This window comes from Sinocyclocheilus anshuiensis, unplaced genomic scaffold (genome assembly GCF_001515605.1).
Source record: "Sinocyclocheilus anshuiensis isolate Anshui unplaced genomic scaffold, SAMN03320099.WGS_v1.1 scaffold371, whole genome shotgun sequence".
Taxonomy (NCBI): Eukaryota; Metazoa; Chordata; class Actinopteri; order Cypriniformes; family Cyprinidae; genus Sinocyclocheilus; species Sinocyclocheilus anshuiensis.
This window is the reverse complement of record NW_015549597.1, coordinates 237494-253133: the sequence shown is the minus strand read 5'-3', so window position 1 is coordinate 253133 and position 15640 is coordinate 237494. Positions and strand designations below refer to the sequence as shown.

The 15640-nt window shown below is 35.9% G+C and overlaps 1 protein-coding gene and 1 long non-coding RNA gene across 2 annotated transcripts in view; both read left to right on the top strand.

The window, feature by feature from the left end:
- Positions 1-9242: 9242 nt before the first annotated feature.
- Positions 9243-12083, top strand: LOC107658450 (uncharacterized). The gene is made up of 4 exons (XR_001630789.1): positions 9243-9295; positions 11715-11759; positions 11888-11914; positions 12023-12083. It is a non-coding gene; the product is annotated as an uncharacterized LOC107658450 (long non-coding RNA).
- Positions 12084-13452: 1369 nt separating this feature from the next.
- Positions 13453-15640, top strand: part of LOC107658409 (glycine-rich cell wall structural protein 1.0-like) — a 13484-nt gene continuing 11296 nt past the window's right edge. The window contains exons 1-8 of the mRNA XM_016446946.1: positions 13453-13522; positions 13631-13693; positions 13940-13957; positions 14166-14183; positions 14818-14889; positions 14992-15108; positions 15187-15219; positions 15488-15523. Coding sequence (XP_016302432.1) covers positions 13453-13522; positions 13631-13693; positions 13940-13957; positions 14166-14183; positions 14818-14889; positions 14992-15108; positions 15187-15219; positions 15488-15523 — 427 coding nt within the window. The remainder of the gene's footprint in view (positions 13523-13630; positions 13694-13939; positions 13958-14165; positions 14184-14817; positions 14890-14991; positions 15109-15186; positions 15220-15487; positions 15524-15640) is intronic.

Genomic DNA, 15640 nt, shown 5'->3' with positions numbered 1-15640 from the left:
AATATACTGTATGGCTGCTTTGTGATGAATACTGTGCGTGAACATTTTTTAGAATGAGAGTAATTTATTATATGTGACCCTGGACCACAAAACCAGTCTTAAGTGTCAATTTTCCAAAAATGAGATTTATACATCAACTGAAAGCTGAATAAATAAACTTTCCATTGATGTATGGTTTGTTAGAATAGGACAATATTTGGCTGAGAATGAGATACAACTATTTGAAAATCTGGAATTTGAGGGAGCAAAAAAATCTAAATATTGAGAAAATCGCCTTTAAAGTTGTCCAAATGAAGTCCTTAGCAATGCATATTACTAATATATTTACGGTAGGAAAATATCTTCATGGAACATGATCTTTACTTAATATCCTAATGATTTTTGGCATAAAAGCAAAATCTATCATTTTAACCCATACAACGTATTATTGGATATTGCTACAAATATACCCGTGCTACTCATGACTGGTTTTGTGGTGCAGGGTCACATATAAGCCTAAAGGTCTGTTCATACCAAGAACAATAACTATAGCAATAAAGATAACGTTTTAAAATGTATTCTAGTTCTATGAGAATAGGGGTGTTCACACCACACTTATAGCGATATAGCGATAACAACAAAGAGGAACAAAATCGTTGGTATCACTTTTTTTTGTCAGCTGAAAAAAAAAACAGCCATTCAGAATCCATTGGTGTGGACGCTAACATTACAGTTATTGTTCTTGGTGAGAATAGGCCTTAACTCCACACCATCACACAATATAATTTTGCTTATTATAAGCATGATTTGCAGTTCTGTTGTCTGCGAATGGAAATGTTCGAGCTCTTTAAATGGATTATGACTGGCTGTCAATATTTGTATTGTTCTTCAGCTGTAAAAAATAATTCTGAAAAAGCAATTTCAATGATATCGTGCCCATTATCAGTCTAGTTGTGGTGTGGAATCTTATATTCTTTTAGATATAGTTTTGCAATTTTTTTTATCTTTATAGTTATTGTGTTTGGCGTAAACAGGCCTTAAGAGTGGTAGATGCTCCAGTATGTTTTTGTGTATGTGCACAAATAAGTGTGAAAAACATATGCACATTTTTTTCACACTCATTGCAACCTATGCACAGCCTAAATGTGTGAATCTCATTCTACAGAGTCATCTGAACATCGCTGTCTTCACAACTTCCATTTCCATGTTTGCAATACAAACAGACATTAGTGCCAGGCATGAAGACATCCTACAGCCCAGGCTGGGAAAGACTAGCCGGGCATCGAGGATGTTCGTCTTGAGATTTATACATCAACTGAAAGCTGAATAAATACGCTTTCCATTGATGTATGGTTTGTTAGAATAGGACAATATTTGGCTGAGAATGAGATACAACTATTTGAAAATCTGGAATTTGAGGGAGCAAAAAAATCTAAATATTGAGAAAATCGCCTTTAAAGTTGTCCAAATTAAGTCCTTAGCAATGCATATTACTAATATATTTACGGTAGGAAAATATCTTCATGGAACATGATCTTTACTTAATATCCTAATGATTTTTGGCATAAAAGCAAAATCTATCATTTTAACCCATACAACGTATTATTGGATATTGCTACAAATATACCCGTGCTACTCATGACTGGTTTTGTGGTGCAGGGTCACATATAAGCCTAAAGGTCTGTTCATACCAAGAACAATAACTATAGCAATAAAGATAACGTTTTAAAATGTATTCTAGTTCTATGAGAATAGGGGTGTTCACACCACACTTATAGCGATATAGCGATAACAACAAAGAGGAACAAAATCGTTGGTATCACTTTTTTTTGTCAGCTGAAAAAAAAAACAGCCATTCAGAATCCATTGGTGTGGACGCTAACATTACAGTTATTGTTCTTGGTGAGAATAGGCCTTAACTCCACACCATCACACAATATAATTTTGCTTATTATAAGCATGATTTGCAGTTCTGTTGTCTGCGAATGGAAATGTTCGAGCTCTTTAAATGGATTATGACTGGCTGTCAATATTTGTATTGTTCTTCAGCTGTAAAAAATAATTCTGAAAAAGCAATTTCAATGATATCGTGCCCATTATCAGTCTAGTTGTGGTGTGGAATCTTATATTCTTTTAGATATAGTTTTGCAATTTTTTTTATCTTTATAGTTATTGTGTTTGGCGTAAACAGGCCTTAAGAGTGGTAGATGCTCCAGTATGTTTTTGTGTATGTGCACAAATAAGTGTGAAAAACATATGCACATTTTTTTCACACTCATTGCAACCTATGCACAGCCTAAATGTGTGAATCTCATTCTACAGAGTCATCTGAACATCGCTGTCTTCACAACTTCCATTTCCATGTTTGCAATACAAACAGACATTAGTGCCAGGCATGAAGACATCCTACAGCCCAGGCTGGGAAAGACTAGCCGGGCATCGAGGATGTTCGTCTGGTTCAGTGTTTTTGTGGGCAGAATCGCCGTCTTGCTGCATTTACACAGGGACAATCACCAAAGCAGATAGACAAGTCAGAAGTATCAGCACAAGCTCTGGATTCTAGCCTGATGAACTGCGAGTGATTTTGTCTATGGAGAGGCATTTTGTAAGCTCATATGGAGAATGACTTTTCTTTCTGTCGTGTTCTCGGGGTTAATCTAGCATACACCTGTTTCTGTAAACTTGGCACGCTATTTAGTCTCAGGAGACATGTAGACTCAACACAGTTGAATATGTGTATAAACGGAGTAGTAAAGATTTCTTTGGTTTTGACTGGGTCCACAGTAAAAACTACAGAAATCTTTAACCATGAAACTAGTCAGAAACATGACACTATATCATCACTGGCACAGCCACCCTCTGAGGAGGCCCGTGGCCAGTGTCTTCAGGGGGATGAATCAATGAAGGTATTTACGAGACTCTGTTTCGCCGCCTCCTTCCTCTTTCCCATATTTTCAAAGCCACTGTGTTTTTCACCTACTGGTCATGCATGTGCCTTAATTCCAGTCTGTTTGGCTGCGCATGCTGTGATAAAGGAACTCAACATTGCTATGTGGTCAGAGGTTTTAAGGTGGGATGGAGGATTCCTGTGTGCAGGTCCGTTTGGCAGGCAGATTGGCAGAGGTAAAGAAACGGGGACCAAAATAGAGAATGTCAAAAATGGCAAGACATTGCAGAGATGGTGGGATGGGATCGGAAGGTTCAGGTGCTGAGATACAGAAGACAAGGCTATAAAGTGATTTCTTCCAACCATTTCATGTCATGCTTTTTTTAAAGGAATTACTTTTATTTAGAAAGGATGCATTAAATTAATCAAAAGTGACAGTAAAGACATTTATAATGTTACATAAGCAGCACAACTGTTTTCAACATTGATAGTAATAAGAAATGTTTCTTGAGCAGCAAATCAGCATATCAGAATGATTTCTGAAGGATCATGTGACACTGAAGACTGGAGTAATGGTGCTGAAAATTCCGCTTTGCCATCACAGGAATAAATGACATTTTAAAATGTAATACAATGGAAAATATTTGCGTTAATATTTCGTAATATGACTGTTTTTACAGAATGTTTTGTAGCTCAAACAGTAGAGCACGGCGCTCGCAAAAAAAAAATCTCCCAAAAGCATAAAAAATGTAAATGTGTATTTTTGATTGAATAAATGCAACCTTGACTTCTTTAAGAAACATTCAAAAAAAACTTACTAACCACAAAAAGATGAAAATGAAAGATGGTGTATATTGTAGGCTATAACAGATTCTGAAACACAGTGTATTTAAAAATAAATAAATAACTTAATATTGTTGTATCCTTTCTCTAACTTAAAAAACATACAATATTAGCTTTCTGTCTGTCTTTGACCTCTATGTCCCCCTTTCTTGCGGTCTCATTTCTCTGTGTGTCTTGGACCAGGACAGGACTGTGCTTGTCTGTTTTTAGTAAAGACGTCTTGCTGTAGACTCTTGAGCAAATCTTTGACATGGAGGAATACGCAACTAATATTGTCCCTGTCTGACTGTGTCAGCGGGATACCGGAAAGCAGGAATATTACTGATGGAGAAATCCTACATTTTCTCTGTCTCTCCGTCTGTCTGTCTGTCTTTCTCTCTGCCTGTCCATCTATCTGTCTGTCTCTCCATCTATGACATTTACATTTTAGTTTTGACAATTACACTGTGTAAAATTGTATCTGAAAAATAATTATGAAATCACAGTATTTAGCTTTACTGGGCCCTTAACTTCAGAAAACCACAATGACTAACATTAACCATATATTTTGACAAGCCAAAATTGCTTTGTAAAGTAAAAAATGAGCATGTTTCTGTGGTTCGGTGTGTGTGTTCCCACCGTTTATGCTACACACTGTGGAGCGAAACGCTAACACAGCACCACCACAGGTGCAGGCAGAGTGACATGGGCTAAAAACATGCAGTGCCGTGCCACAGAAATACTAGGTGTGTGTAGAGCTACTCTGCAAGAGTTTATTATGCAGCATGAGCACAGAAGACTGTTTCAGTGCAATAAAAGTGATAAACACTCGTAAGCTTTGTCATTTACACCAAAACACACACATTCTTACACATACGTGCAAAAGCTTTCACAAAGAGTGAATTTCCCTGTGATTATTTATCTTCACCTCTTCTGTGGTGGTGGCACACAGTCAAACTCCTGCGGGCCTCAAACTGCGTGTGAGGTATATTTAGAAATGGTAAATTTGCTTATTAATGGGTCTGACACCAGCTATCAGATATTATGCTGGGTTCCTTTCTGCTCCAAGCTTCTGGGTGGCTTGTGGTTGGTGTCTGGGTGTCCATTTAAGTGGACAATAGAGCCCAAAGATTCCAAAGATCAGGCCTGTCTCTCTCTACACCTTTATTAGGGTTGTGTGCACATAATCTCAGTGACACAATTTGAATCTTTCTTTCTTTGTTACTTTAACAACATAACAGGGATTTTATCATGATTATCTGGCGTGTTCGTCTGCAATTAAATCTTTTGAATAAATTAACCAGGTAGCTGAGTTCATGGCGCACTGGTAGTGCACATGTTTGCAACACATTAGCACTGTTCCAAAACCTCGTGTGATGTGAGTGGAATGAAACTGTACTGTAGAGATAGTTCACCCAAACTTGAAAATTCATCTTTTACTCACCCTCATGTCGTTCCAAACCTGAACGGCTTTATTTGTTCTATCGAATGATATTTTGGAAAACTGGTACCTAAACAGTTTCACTTCCCATTGACTTCCATTTTATGGACAAAAAACAACCTTCTACCAACATTCTTCAAAGTATCTTTTTGTGTGTTAATGTGTTTTTGAGCAAATGATGGGGAAAAAATGGAAGTTAGTTGGCAAATGAAATAGATTTTTATTAGTGCTGTTAAATGATTAATCGCATCCAAAATAAAAGTTTTTGTTTACATAATATATGTGTGTGTGTACTGTGTATGTTTATTATGTATATATAAATGCACACACATGCATATATATTTATTATATTTGTATATTAAATATATTTATATATAATATAAATTATATAAATATATACATGTAAATATTTTCAAAATATATACATGCATGTGTGCGTATTTATATATACATAATAAACATACACAGTACACACACATATATATTATGTAAACAAAAACTTTTATTTTGGATGCGATTAATCACGATTAATCATTTGGCAGCCCAAATTTTTATATATTTAAAATATATATTTTTGTGTTAATGTGTTTTTGAGTAAACCATGACATAATTTTCATTTTTTTGTGAAAATTTCAGTTTTTCATTTTTTATTTAAAATAGTTGGTTTTCAGTTACTTATGTTATTAAAGCAATATCGTTCAGAATCAATTAAATTGTAATTGTATTCATAATATTAACATTTCTGTTGCTTCATCGGTCACCTTAGATTGTGTAGAATTATTTTTTTTTTTTGCTAAATTCATTGCATTCTGGCATTGCATTGCATTGCTGACTTAAAATTTGGCCAAAAGAAGGTGTTTTAAGAGGCGGCACAAATTAAGTTTCCTAGGTTTTTGGAACAGATTTTGTGTTGGGACTGCTGTCTACATCTATTAAAAACAGAAAAAACATAAACAATATTAAATGTCAGCTATTAAAGTAAAGACAAGAATATTACTGTAGAAAAGTAACTCTGCTAAAGCATTTTCCAGAGGGAAAAGCCAAGTTAATATTGTCCAAACAAGCATATTGAGTGTTCAATGAGCATATTCATCATTCATCACACTCCTCGTATAATATGAAGTCAACACAAACACATAGACACCCATCAGACAGGACACTCATATAAACAAGATTAGAGATGGATGGATGGTAAAAAGTATTTAGTCTAGTTTTACACCTGTTTATGTGTGAATTCTGTCTGATGAGTGTCTGTGTTTGCATTGCTAAAGATTATAAAACAAATAGACTGTCCAAGAAAAAGGGTGAGTGAAAAGCGTGAACCTGGCTACTGGGATTTACAGTGCATGTTCTGTGTTCGGTGCAAGGTGGTTCTTCATGCCTTTTGAAAACAAAAAAGGCGGAAAAGAACGAATGCAGACAGAAAACGTCGAAATAAACTCGATAGTTGAAATAAACTGCTGATGACGTGGTAGTGGAGGCTTTAAATTGCTGTTCAAATATGACTTCACTGGACTGTGTTTCTGCCAGTGACTGTCCTCTTGTTGAAAACAAGCTTTTATAAATGCTTAATGTGGAACTTTGCTTCTCCACATCCTACACTGGTTTGTATTATTCCTCTTTTATATTTACAAATCCTCACTAGCAGGACATAATGACATTTACACGGTTATTAAATAAAACAAAGTCACAAGCTACAGAAAACTAACAGGCAGACCTGTCTGGAGTTCGGGTAATAACCTTAAACTTGTTCACAACAGAGTGGCCCTGTCCTTCCTCCATTTGGCTCTTTTCATCACAGGTCACGGACTGTCTGCTCTGTCTGTCACAAGTCTCAACCCTACATAATTTAATCTAACTCATTAGACAAATGCCTGCTTAGAAAACAGAACAGTATGAAAGTCATCTAAACATAAAAATACTTTCCTTTTTCTTAAAGCTGCAGTCCGTAAGTTTTGCCTCTTTGTCGCCATCTCTGTTTGAAAACCTGGAATTGCAGCTGTGTGCGGAATTATCTAGCTTGCGTGGGTTGTGAGTGCGCGCGGCTTCAGCACGGATGAATCTAAGGTTTTGAGGAATATGTTTGTGTGGCAGTCAGTCATCGCACCTGCGGTAGGCTAGGATTCTAGCCTACGTCTTGGAATATGACCCAAATAAGAATTTTCACCAGATATTGTCATCTGAACCCCCCGGCCTCCGCTCACTCTAGGCCTCCGGCCTCCGCTCACTCAAGGCTGCGGTGTGTGATGCTGTTTCGTTGTGGAAGCAAAACTACTTTGTTTGGTCTTCCGAAAGAAGACACGACTAGAAATCAGTGGTTAAGCTTTAATGTGTTTCATAAACACATAATCCTTTATGGATTACAATCCGCCATCAAAATGATACATTTAATTATGCTGGCTGCTATGAGAAAAGGCTGTAAACGATCTGCCACCTGCAGGATCCTCACATGCGATAGCCTAGTAGCCGGGACAACTTCTTTATGTTTACAGACGTGACGTAATGACGTGGCAGCATGCTTTTTTTGTTTTTGAACACTGGCTGGTTATGTACTTGCTCAAATATTGATTTCGGATCATTTTAAACCAAAAAAAGTTACGGACTGCAGCTTTAACAAATAGATGTTAATGTTGTCAATATTAATTAAGTGTGTGCTTTTATTTCCTTTAATGCATTTTCTGTGCTTCTTAATATTATATTCATGCTCATCTTGTTATAAACTCTTTAAGGGGTAGCTTGGGTATTTTGAGGGCTTAAAGGGGAAGCAATGGAACATCTGAGGACAAAGTTAATGAAAACAAAAAGAACACCCATAACCTATATTTTTTCCTCTGAATAATTGCAAACAGAAGCTACTGCAGTGACTCACATGGTGTTTTTACTACTATAAATCCTAGCACTGGATTCTCAGTGTGAGGTGGAGCCCTATCTTGAGTGTCAGGCCAATGGTGTGTAAGCAGACTGACAGAATCTGATCTTTGTGTCAATGCTTAGCCCTTATACAGACAACAAAAAGTAAATTAGTAACTCTCTTTAGAGAGATTTGCAGTTTACTATGTTCATGTATTATTATTATATTATAGTATAGTATATTATATTATAATTTTTTTTATATGACCCACTGGCTGTACATTATCACCTTTTACATTAGTACTCAATATCCTACCAATAAATACATGGACATACGGTATTGTTTTAGTTGAATTTATTTAATAATATTATCTATATATTTTCTCACTAAGGGAAAAAAACGTCAATACACTTTTAAAAATAAAGGTTTGGCATCTATGGTTTCATAAAGAACCAATGTTCTTTTCATAAAGAAAAATGTTCTTTACAGTAAGAAAAAAGTGGTTATTTTCAGAAGGTTCTTAACTAGTTGTTCTGTGGAATCGCTCTGTAACCTTCCATTTTGGAACCTTTATTTTTAATAGTGTAGAAAACAATCAGCCTAAAAACAATATTACCATAATACTGATGTCCTTTAAGGAAATTTTCACAATAATCGATAAAGGAGAGATGGCTTTCAGTTACCGGGACGCCATGGGCAACGCAAAAATACTCTTAAAAATAACGTTTTTTTGCAGTGATGAAGAATAATTTTTGGTTGCCCAAATGACCTTTCAGTGAACATTTCCTAAAAGAAACATTTTGAAGCAAATTTTTAAAATCTTAAGAACATTTTTCGACTATAAAGAACCTTTTCTGCATTTGCAAGGTTCCATGTATGTTCAAGGTTCTTCATAGAACCATTGATGCCAATGAAGAACCTTTATTTTTAAGAGTGTATGTATATCTATAGTGGCATATTACAACAAAAATCTGGATGAAGCCGGCTGTCTTCTTCAGTCTTTGTGGAGCATGAGAACGGGCGGTGGTAGAATGGGACGAGGAGCGAGAGAAAGGTCAGGTGATTTTGTAGAACAGCAGAGGGCAGGGCTGGTCAGAGGAGAGACATGGGTGTCCAGAGAATAAATAAAGGCCTGGCGGGTAATTTGGCCAGTGGTGCTGCTTTCAACTGAGGTTACTTGACTCTCACTTCACCTGTGTGCAATTTTAGCTATTTGCTAATACCGAGTCTATCTGTTTGTCTGCCAACATGCTGGTTCGGGCGATCCTGCAGACCTCACTGGTCCTGTGGCTGGTACAGAGCACCATACAAGGAGGTAAGTTAGACGTGTCTTCTGAAGGGCTTGTTGTAGAGATTTAAGGGTGAGAAAGAGAAATGAGGAGAATTTGTGATGCAGGAGAGGGTAGAAAGCAGGACAGAGGCTTGTTATGATATTGGAGCACCCATGGGGCCAAATCATTGTATTATGACTAAAACAATTTTAATCTAAAATGGGACAAATTATGATAAAAAAGAATCTATGTAGTGGCACTAAGGTTGTGAGGTTAATTCCAGGTAGGGCTCTGACCCATGTGCTCAAGCCCTTCGTTGTGCCCTCAGGGGAGGCTCTTATGTTTGGTTGCTGAGAAAATCACATTTTTATTTAAAATGGCACTTTAAAGCAGAGCAATATGTAGAGTGAATCTATGCATGATTAGGTGGAGAGACCAATCATCCAATGCTTTTGCTATCTGAATACCACTTTGAATGTCTAATAATGTGGACAGATTGCAGCAGTTTATTGATTAAATTGAAATGTATGCATGAAAAGAAAATCACATCAGATAAAGAATGACTAAATCTCTTTCAACCACTTAAAAAACGCTTTACAAATCTTTGTCTTTGTTTGTTTGTTTAATATATGCAGGGGGTTTTTGAGTTGGTGAAAAGCTAATAATTAAATAATAAACATATAATTAAAATGAATAATTTAACAGTAAAAGCAAAGTAAAACATTTATTTAAAAAGATTTAATATTTTATTTGTTTGTCATGTGACCAGCAACCTCATAAGAGAATCTCACGGGGTACTTGAAGTAAATATTTTATGTCCAAGATGTTCGGATGCCAAAACGTTTGGGAATCCAGTTGAAATATACATTGCATAAATAAATAGAATACATTAGTTCTCAATTCTTGTTCCTTTGAGAATTGAGATTTAAATAAAATAGAACTTCAGAAGAGGAAATATTTATTTATATCTGCTTAGACTTTTACACCTTTTTTATTTATAGGCTACATGTCTCACCCACTATGATTTAATGTAATATGTCACAATGCAGGTACCTGAAATCAGTTTGCATACCATTTGAAGCAAAATATGAGTTGGATCTCTGAACAAAAGTGCCTGGAAAAGTTAATAGTTGTTAAATACATCCAGCCCCTATTTGATAGACTTTTTATTGTGCTGCTAAAACATATGTTTGAATTTTTTAAACTTTAATACACAAGGTTATATTAGAAAACTTTTTAAAAAATTACAGTTTAAGGTTTGTAAATGTTTTTAACCATGTTTGCATATACTGCCAATGCACTATTAGAATAAACAGAAATACAAATTTTAGGTTTATAACTGTTAATCCTTTTTCCCATTTAATATTGCCAGTCCTTTGGTTGACTTTGACATGAAAACGCAACATTGAGGTGAAGTAATCACTGAAGAGTGGTGCTTTTCTTTATCTGGTGCCAATGAGGAAGCAACCAAACAATGAGAAAAGTAACAGTATGCATGACAAATCGTAGCTTGACTTGCTGTCCATATCTGATGCAAGCTATTTATTTTCTACTTTTCTGCGCCTTGTAGAAAAAAAAATCAATTGTCACCTATCGATACTTGACAGACAAACCTTTTTTTTTTTAAATTCAGTAATTCAGGCCACACTGTCTTTTCAGTAATCTTGAGGCATTGTTGCGTCATCGAATGTTCAGCCAACAGTCACGGATGTTTGTACGTCAGACTAAAAGGTGTCTAGAAAATGACGTAATAAAATGCACATAACGATTCCATGTCAAATGTCTGACGGCTGTGATAACTGGAGAAAAAACACCTCAGGAAGTGCTCGACGTGTCTGGGTTTGCCTGGATATGCTCCAGCTCCATAACTCTGACCGCAAATTAAACACTCGTATTTCATGTCTGAAGATCAAAACCCAGTGCCTGAAGGTGACAGCAGTGGTCAAAATTTGTCAGCCTTCTGTCAGTCCTGACTTTATACGGCCGATACACAGCCCATTTTGTCCTTACAGTTTCTGGGCATCAATGGAGGCCTGTTCCAAATACACAGAGACAGTGGTTAGTTCAATGAAATTCACACTGCTAATCTCTTATTACGTCAACTGACATAGTTTCTCAACCATGGAAGTTTTATTGGTTGATTTCTAAGAATTCAAACAGGAGCTAATCTCACTAACCGAGAAGTACCAAAATCTATTTGAGCACCCTCTGCTGAAGTAGTTTTTATGACCTTCATGAGCCCTGCCCTTAAAAACATATGGTGTTAGTATAGTAATATTATCAGATAATATTATGTTGGCCATAATAAGTATTTGCATAGAAGGTTTGTCAGAAAACATGGGATTACCATGGTAAATCTCCAAAAATATGGTATTCTTATTTTTGAATATGGCATTCAAAATATGGTACTCTTTCTTTTAGGCTAAAAGCTTTTACACCGTTTTTTATTTCCTTGTTTTAAAGGAGTTAGGCCACAGACTGGAGCTCTGGGAAGATTGGCGAGTCGAGGTATTTTGCGCTTTTTCATTTCTGTATATATAGTGTATCTGTGAGATATTACAGAGGGCTAGAGGTCAGAACATTACACCACTTAATGAGTTTCTTTATCAATCCGGCCTTCTATCTTTTCTCTGTAGGTCCTGGTATCGGTGTAAAGTCTGGAGGTATGTCTGTCTGCCTGAACCTGATGGATGCTGCTGAATCCAATTAGCAATTTGCTTATGTGAGTACAAAGGTTATCTTCTTATTCTTTAATTTCTGTACTGTCCTAGGTCCAGTGGCTGGTATCCTCGGAGCCCGTGGCTATGGGGCAGGCAATCCAGGAAAAACAGGTGGTAAGTGACATTAACCTCTGATGAAGATGAGATGAAAATAAGTACAAACAGTAAATAAAGATTTACAATTAACCTTTGACTAGACACATGCCAAAATACACAGAACTGACTTTGAAAAAGAGACAATGTATTTGTGGCCACACTTTATTTTAAGGTCCAATTCTCACTATTAACAAATCATTAACTATGACTTTTGCCTCAATAAACTCCAAATTTGCTGCTTATTAATAGTTAGTAAGGTAAAGTTTTGGGTAGGATTAGGGATGTAGAATATGGTCATGCAGAATGTGCTTTATAAGTACTAATAAACAGCCAATATGTTTATAATAGGCATGCTAATAAGCAACTAGTTAACAGTGAGAATTGTTCCCTATGCTAAAGTGTTACTGTATTTGTTTATTTATATACAAAAAGGGAATGTTAATCTTTTGGATTCTGTCATACCAAGCATTTAATGTTTTTTTTTTCTTTCTCACAAACAGTTGGCCGTTATCTTGGAGGTAAATTTATTCTGCTTTTTATTTTGTGTACAGTGCCGTTCAAAAGTTTGGGATCTGTAAGATGTTTGTGAAGGAAGTCTCATATGCTCATCAATACTGTATTTATTTGATCAAAAACAGTTATTTTTATGAAATATTATTACAATTTAAAATAACTTTTACTTCTACTGCAATATAGTTTAAAATGAAATGTATTCCTGTGATAACAAAGCTGAATTTTCAGCATCATTACTCCAGTCTTCAGTGTCACATGATCCTTCAGAAATCATTCTAATATGCTGATTTGCTGCTCAAGAAACATTTCTTATTATTTTCAATGTTGAAAACACTTGTGCTGTTTAATATTTTTGTGGAAACAGTGATACCTTTTTTTTTTATTAATAGAAAGTAAAAAAAAATAATATTTGGAATAGAAATCTTTTGTAACATAAATGTCTTTTCAGTCACTTTTGATCATTTTACTGTGTACTTGCTGAATAAAAGTATTGAAAAAAATCACACTGACCCCAAACTATTGAACGTTAGTGTAAAATGAACGCAAGCAGTTGTTTGTATATGTGTGCAATAGTCTGTGTTATTATGTGCATGGACTCACTGTGTGTGATGGTAGTACCATGGTAAATGTCCAAAAATATGGTATTCTTATTTTTGAATGGTATTCAAAATATAGTATTCTTTCTTTAGTTCTTTCTTTTAGGCCAAATGCATTGATACAGTTTTTCTCACTTGTTTTAAAGGAGTTAGGCCACAGACTGGAGCTCTGGGAAGATTGGCGAGTCGAGGTATTTTGCGCTTTTTCATTTCTGTATATATAGTGTATCTGTGAGATATTACAGAGGGCTAGAGGTCAGAACATTACACCACTTAATGAGTTTCTTTATCAATCCGGCCTTCTATCTTTTCTCTGTAGGTCCTGGTATCGGTGTAAAGTCTGGAGGTATGTCTGTCTGCCTGAACCTGATGGATGCTGCTGAATCCAATTAGCAATTTGCTTATGTGAGTACAAAGGTTATCTTCTTATTCTTTCATTTCTGTACTGTCCTAGGTCCAGTGGCTGGTATCCTCGTGGCTAGTGGCTATGGGGCAGGCAATCCAGGAAAAACAGGTGGTAAGTGACATTAACCTCTGATGAATGAAAATAAATGGTCATGCAGAATATGTGCTTTATAAGTACTAATAAACAGCCAATATGTTTATAATAGGCATGCTAATAAGCAACTAGTTAACAGTGAGAATTGTTCCCTATGCTAAAGTGTTACTGTATTTGTTTATTTATATACAAAAAGGGAATGTTAATCTTTTGGATTCTGTCATACCAAGCATTTAATGTTTTTTTTTTCTTTCTCACAAACAGTTGGCCGTTATCTTGGAGGTAAATTTATTCTGCTTTTTATTTTGTGTACAGTGCCGTTCAAAAGTTTGGGATCTGCATGCTAATAAGCAACTAGTTAACAGTGAGAATTGTTCCCTATGCTAAAGTGTTACTGTATTTGTTTATTTATATACAAAAAGGGAATGTTAATCTTTTGGATTCTGTCATACCAAGCATTTAATGGTTTTTTTTTCTTTCTCACAAACAGTTGGCCGTTATCTTGGAGGTAAATTTATTCTGCTTTTTATTTTGTGTACAGTGCTGTTCAAAAGTTTGGGATCTGTAAGATGTTTGTGAAGGAAGTCTCATATGCTCATCAATACTGTATTTATTTGATCAAAAACAGTTATTTTTATGAAATATTATTACAATTTAAAATAACTTTTACTTCTACTGCAATATAGTTTAAAATGAAATGTATTCCTGTGATAACAAAGCTGAATTTTCAGCATCATTACTCCAGTCTTCAGTGTCACATGATCCTTCAGAAATCATTCTAATATGCTGATTTGCTGCTCAAGAAACATTTCTTATTATTTTCAATGTTGAAAACACTTGTGCTGTTTAATATTTTTGTGGAAACAGTGATACCTTTTTTTTTTATTAATAGAAAGTAAAAAAAAATAATATTTGGAATAGAAATCTTTTGTAACATAAATGTCTTTTCAGTCACTTTTGATCATTTTACTGTGTACTTGCTGAATAAAAGTATTGAAAAAAATCACACTGACCCCAAACTATTGAACGTTAGTGTAAAATGAACGCAAGCAGTTGTTTGTATATGTGTGCAATAGTCTGTGTTATTATGTGCATGGACTCACTGTGTGTGTAGTTTGTGTAATGAGTATGGTGTTTGTTAGGGGCGACATACAGACCCACTGCGATCAGAGGAGGCCTGAAACAAGGATATGGAACACTCGGTTATGGAGGAGGTATGTCATTCCTAAAACTATAATGGGCAGATATCAATTTCTACGTCTGATGGATTTATAATTCTTGCATTCATAACCGTGATCCTGCTATTTTGGTCTTAGCTGCAAACCTTGGAACTGGCCTCGGGGCTGCCGGGCTGGGATTCGGCACAGGGTATGGCCTAGGCAACGGGCTGGGAGCAGCCTTAGGTTATCCAGCAGGGAACCTCGGAGGAAGAGGTGAGAGCTGCTCATTTGCTTTCAATTCAGAAGTACTCTTGCAACACTTATTCACTTTTTGATTTTGACATTTTCTAGGTTACACCAGTAATGGCTATGGAGCGCAGCTAGGTGAGTGTGTGCATCATAATGACCCAAATCAATAAATGACACATTCCAGTTTAATGCCATCTCTTTCCGACCTGAAGGTTGTGTAGCACATTGGATCTGATCTAACCAATCAAAATTCAACCTCGTGCTGTGATTAAAATCTTTCACACGTAGTGATATATGCTGTCCATTTGCCATGATTAGGTGTCATATTTTTGACACCTAATCATGGCAAATGATTAACCGTGACATCTCTGTAATCGTGACATCTCTCTTGTCTTGTTGCCAGGTTATGGCGCAGGAGGATACCCCAACGCTGGACGCGGTATGTAACCTCTCCTTGTCAAAGCATTAGGAAAATTTGTGTGTTTAAACTCAGAGGGCTGAACACGGTTTTGTTGTTTACTCGGGTTACTGACCAACTTTATTCCAGGAAACAGTT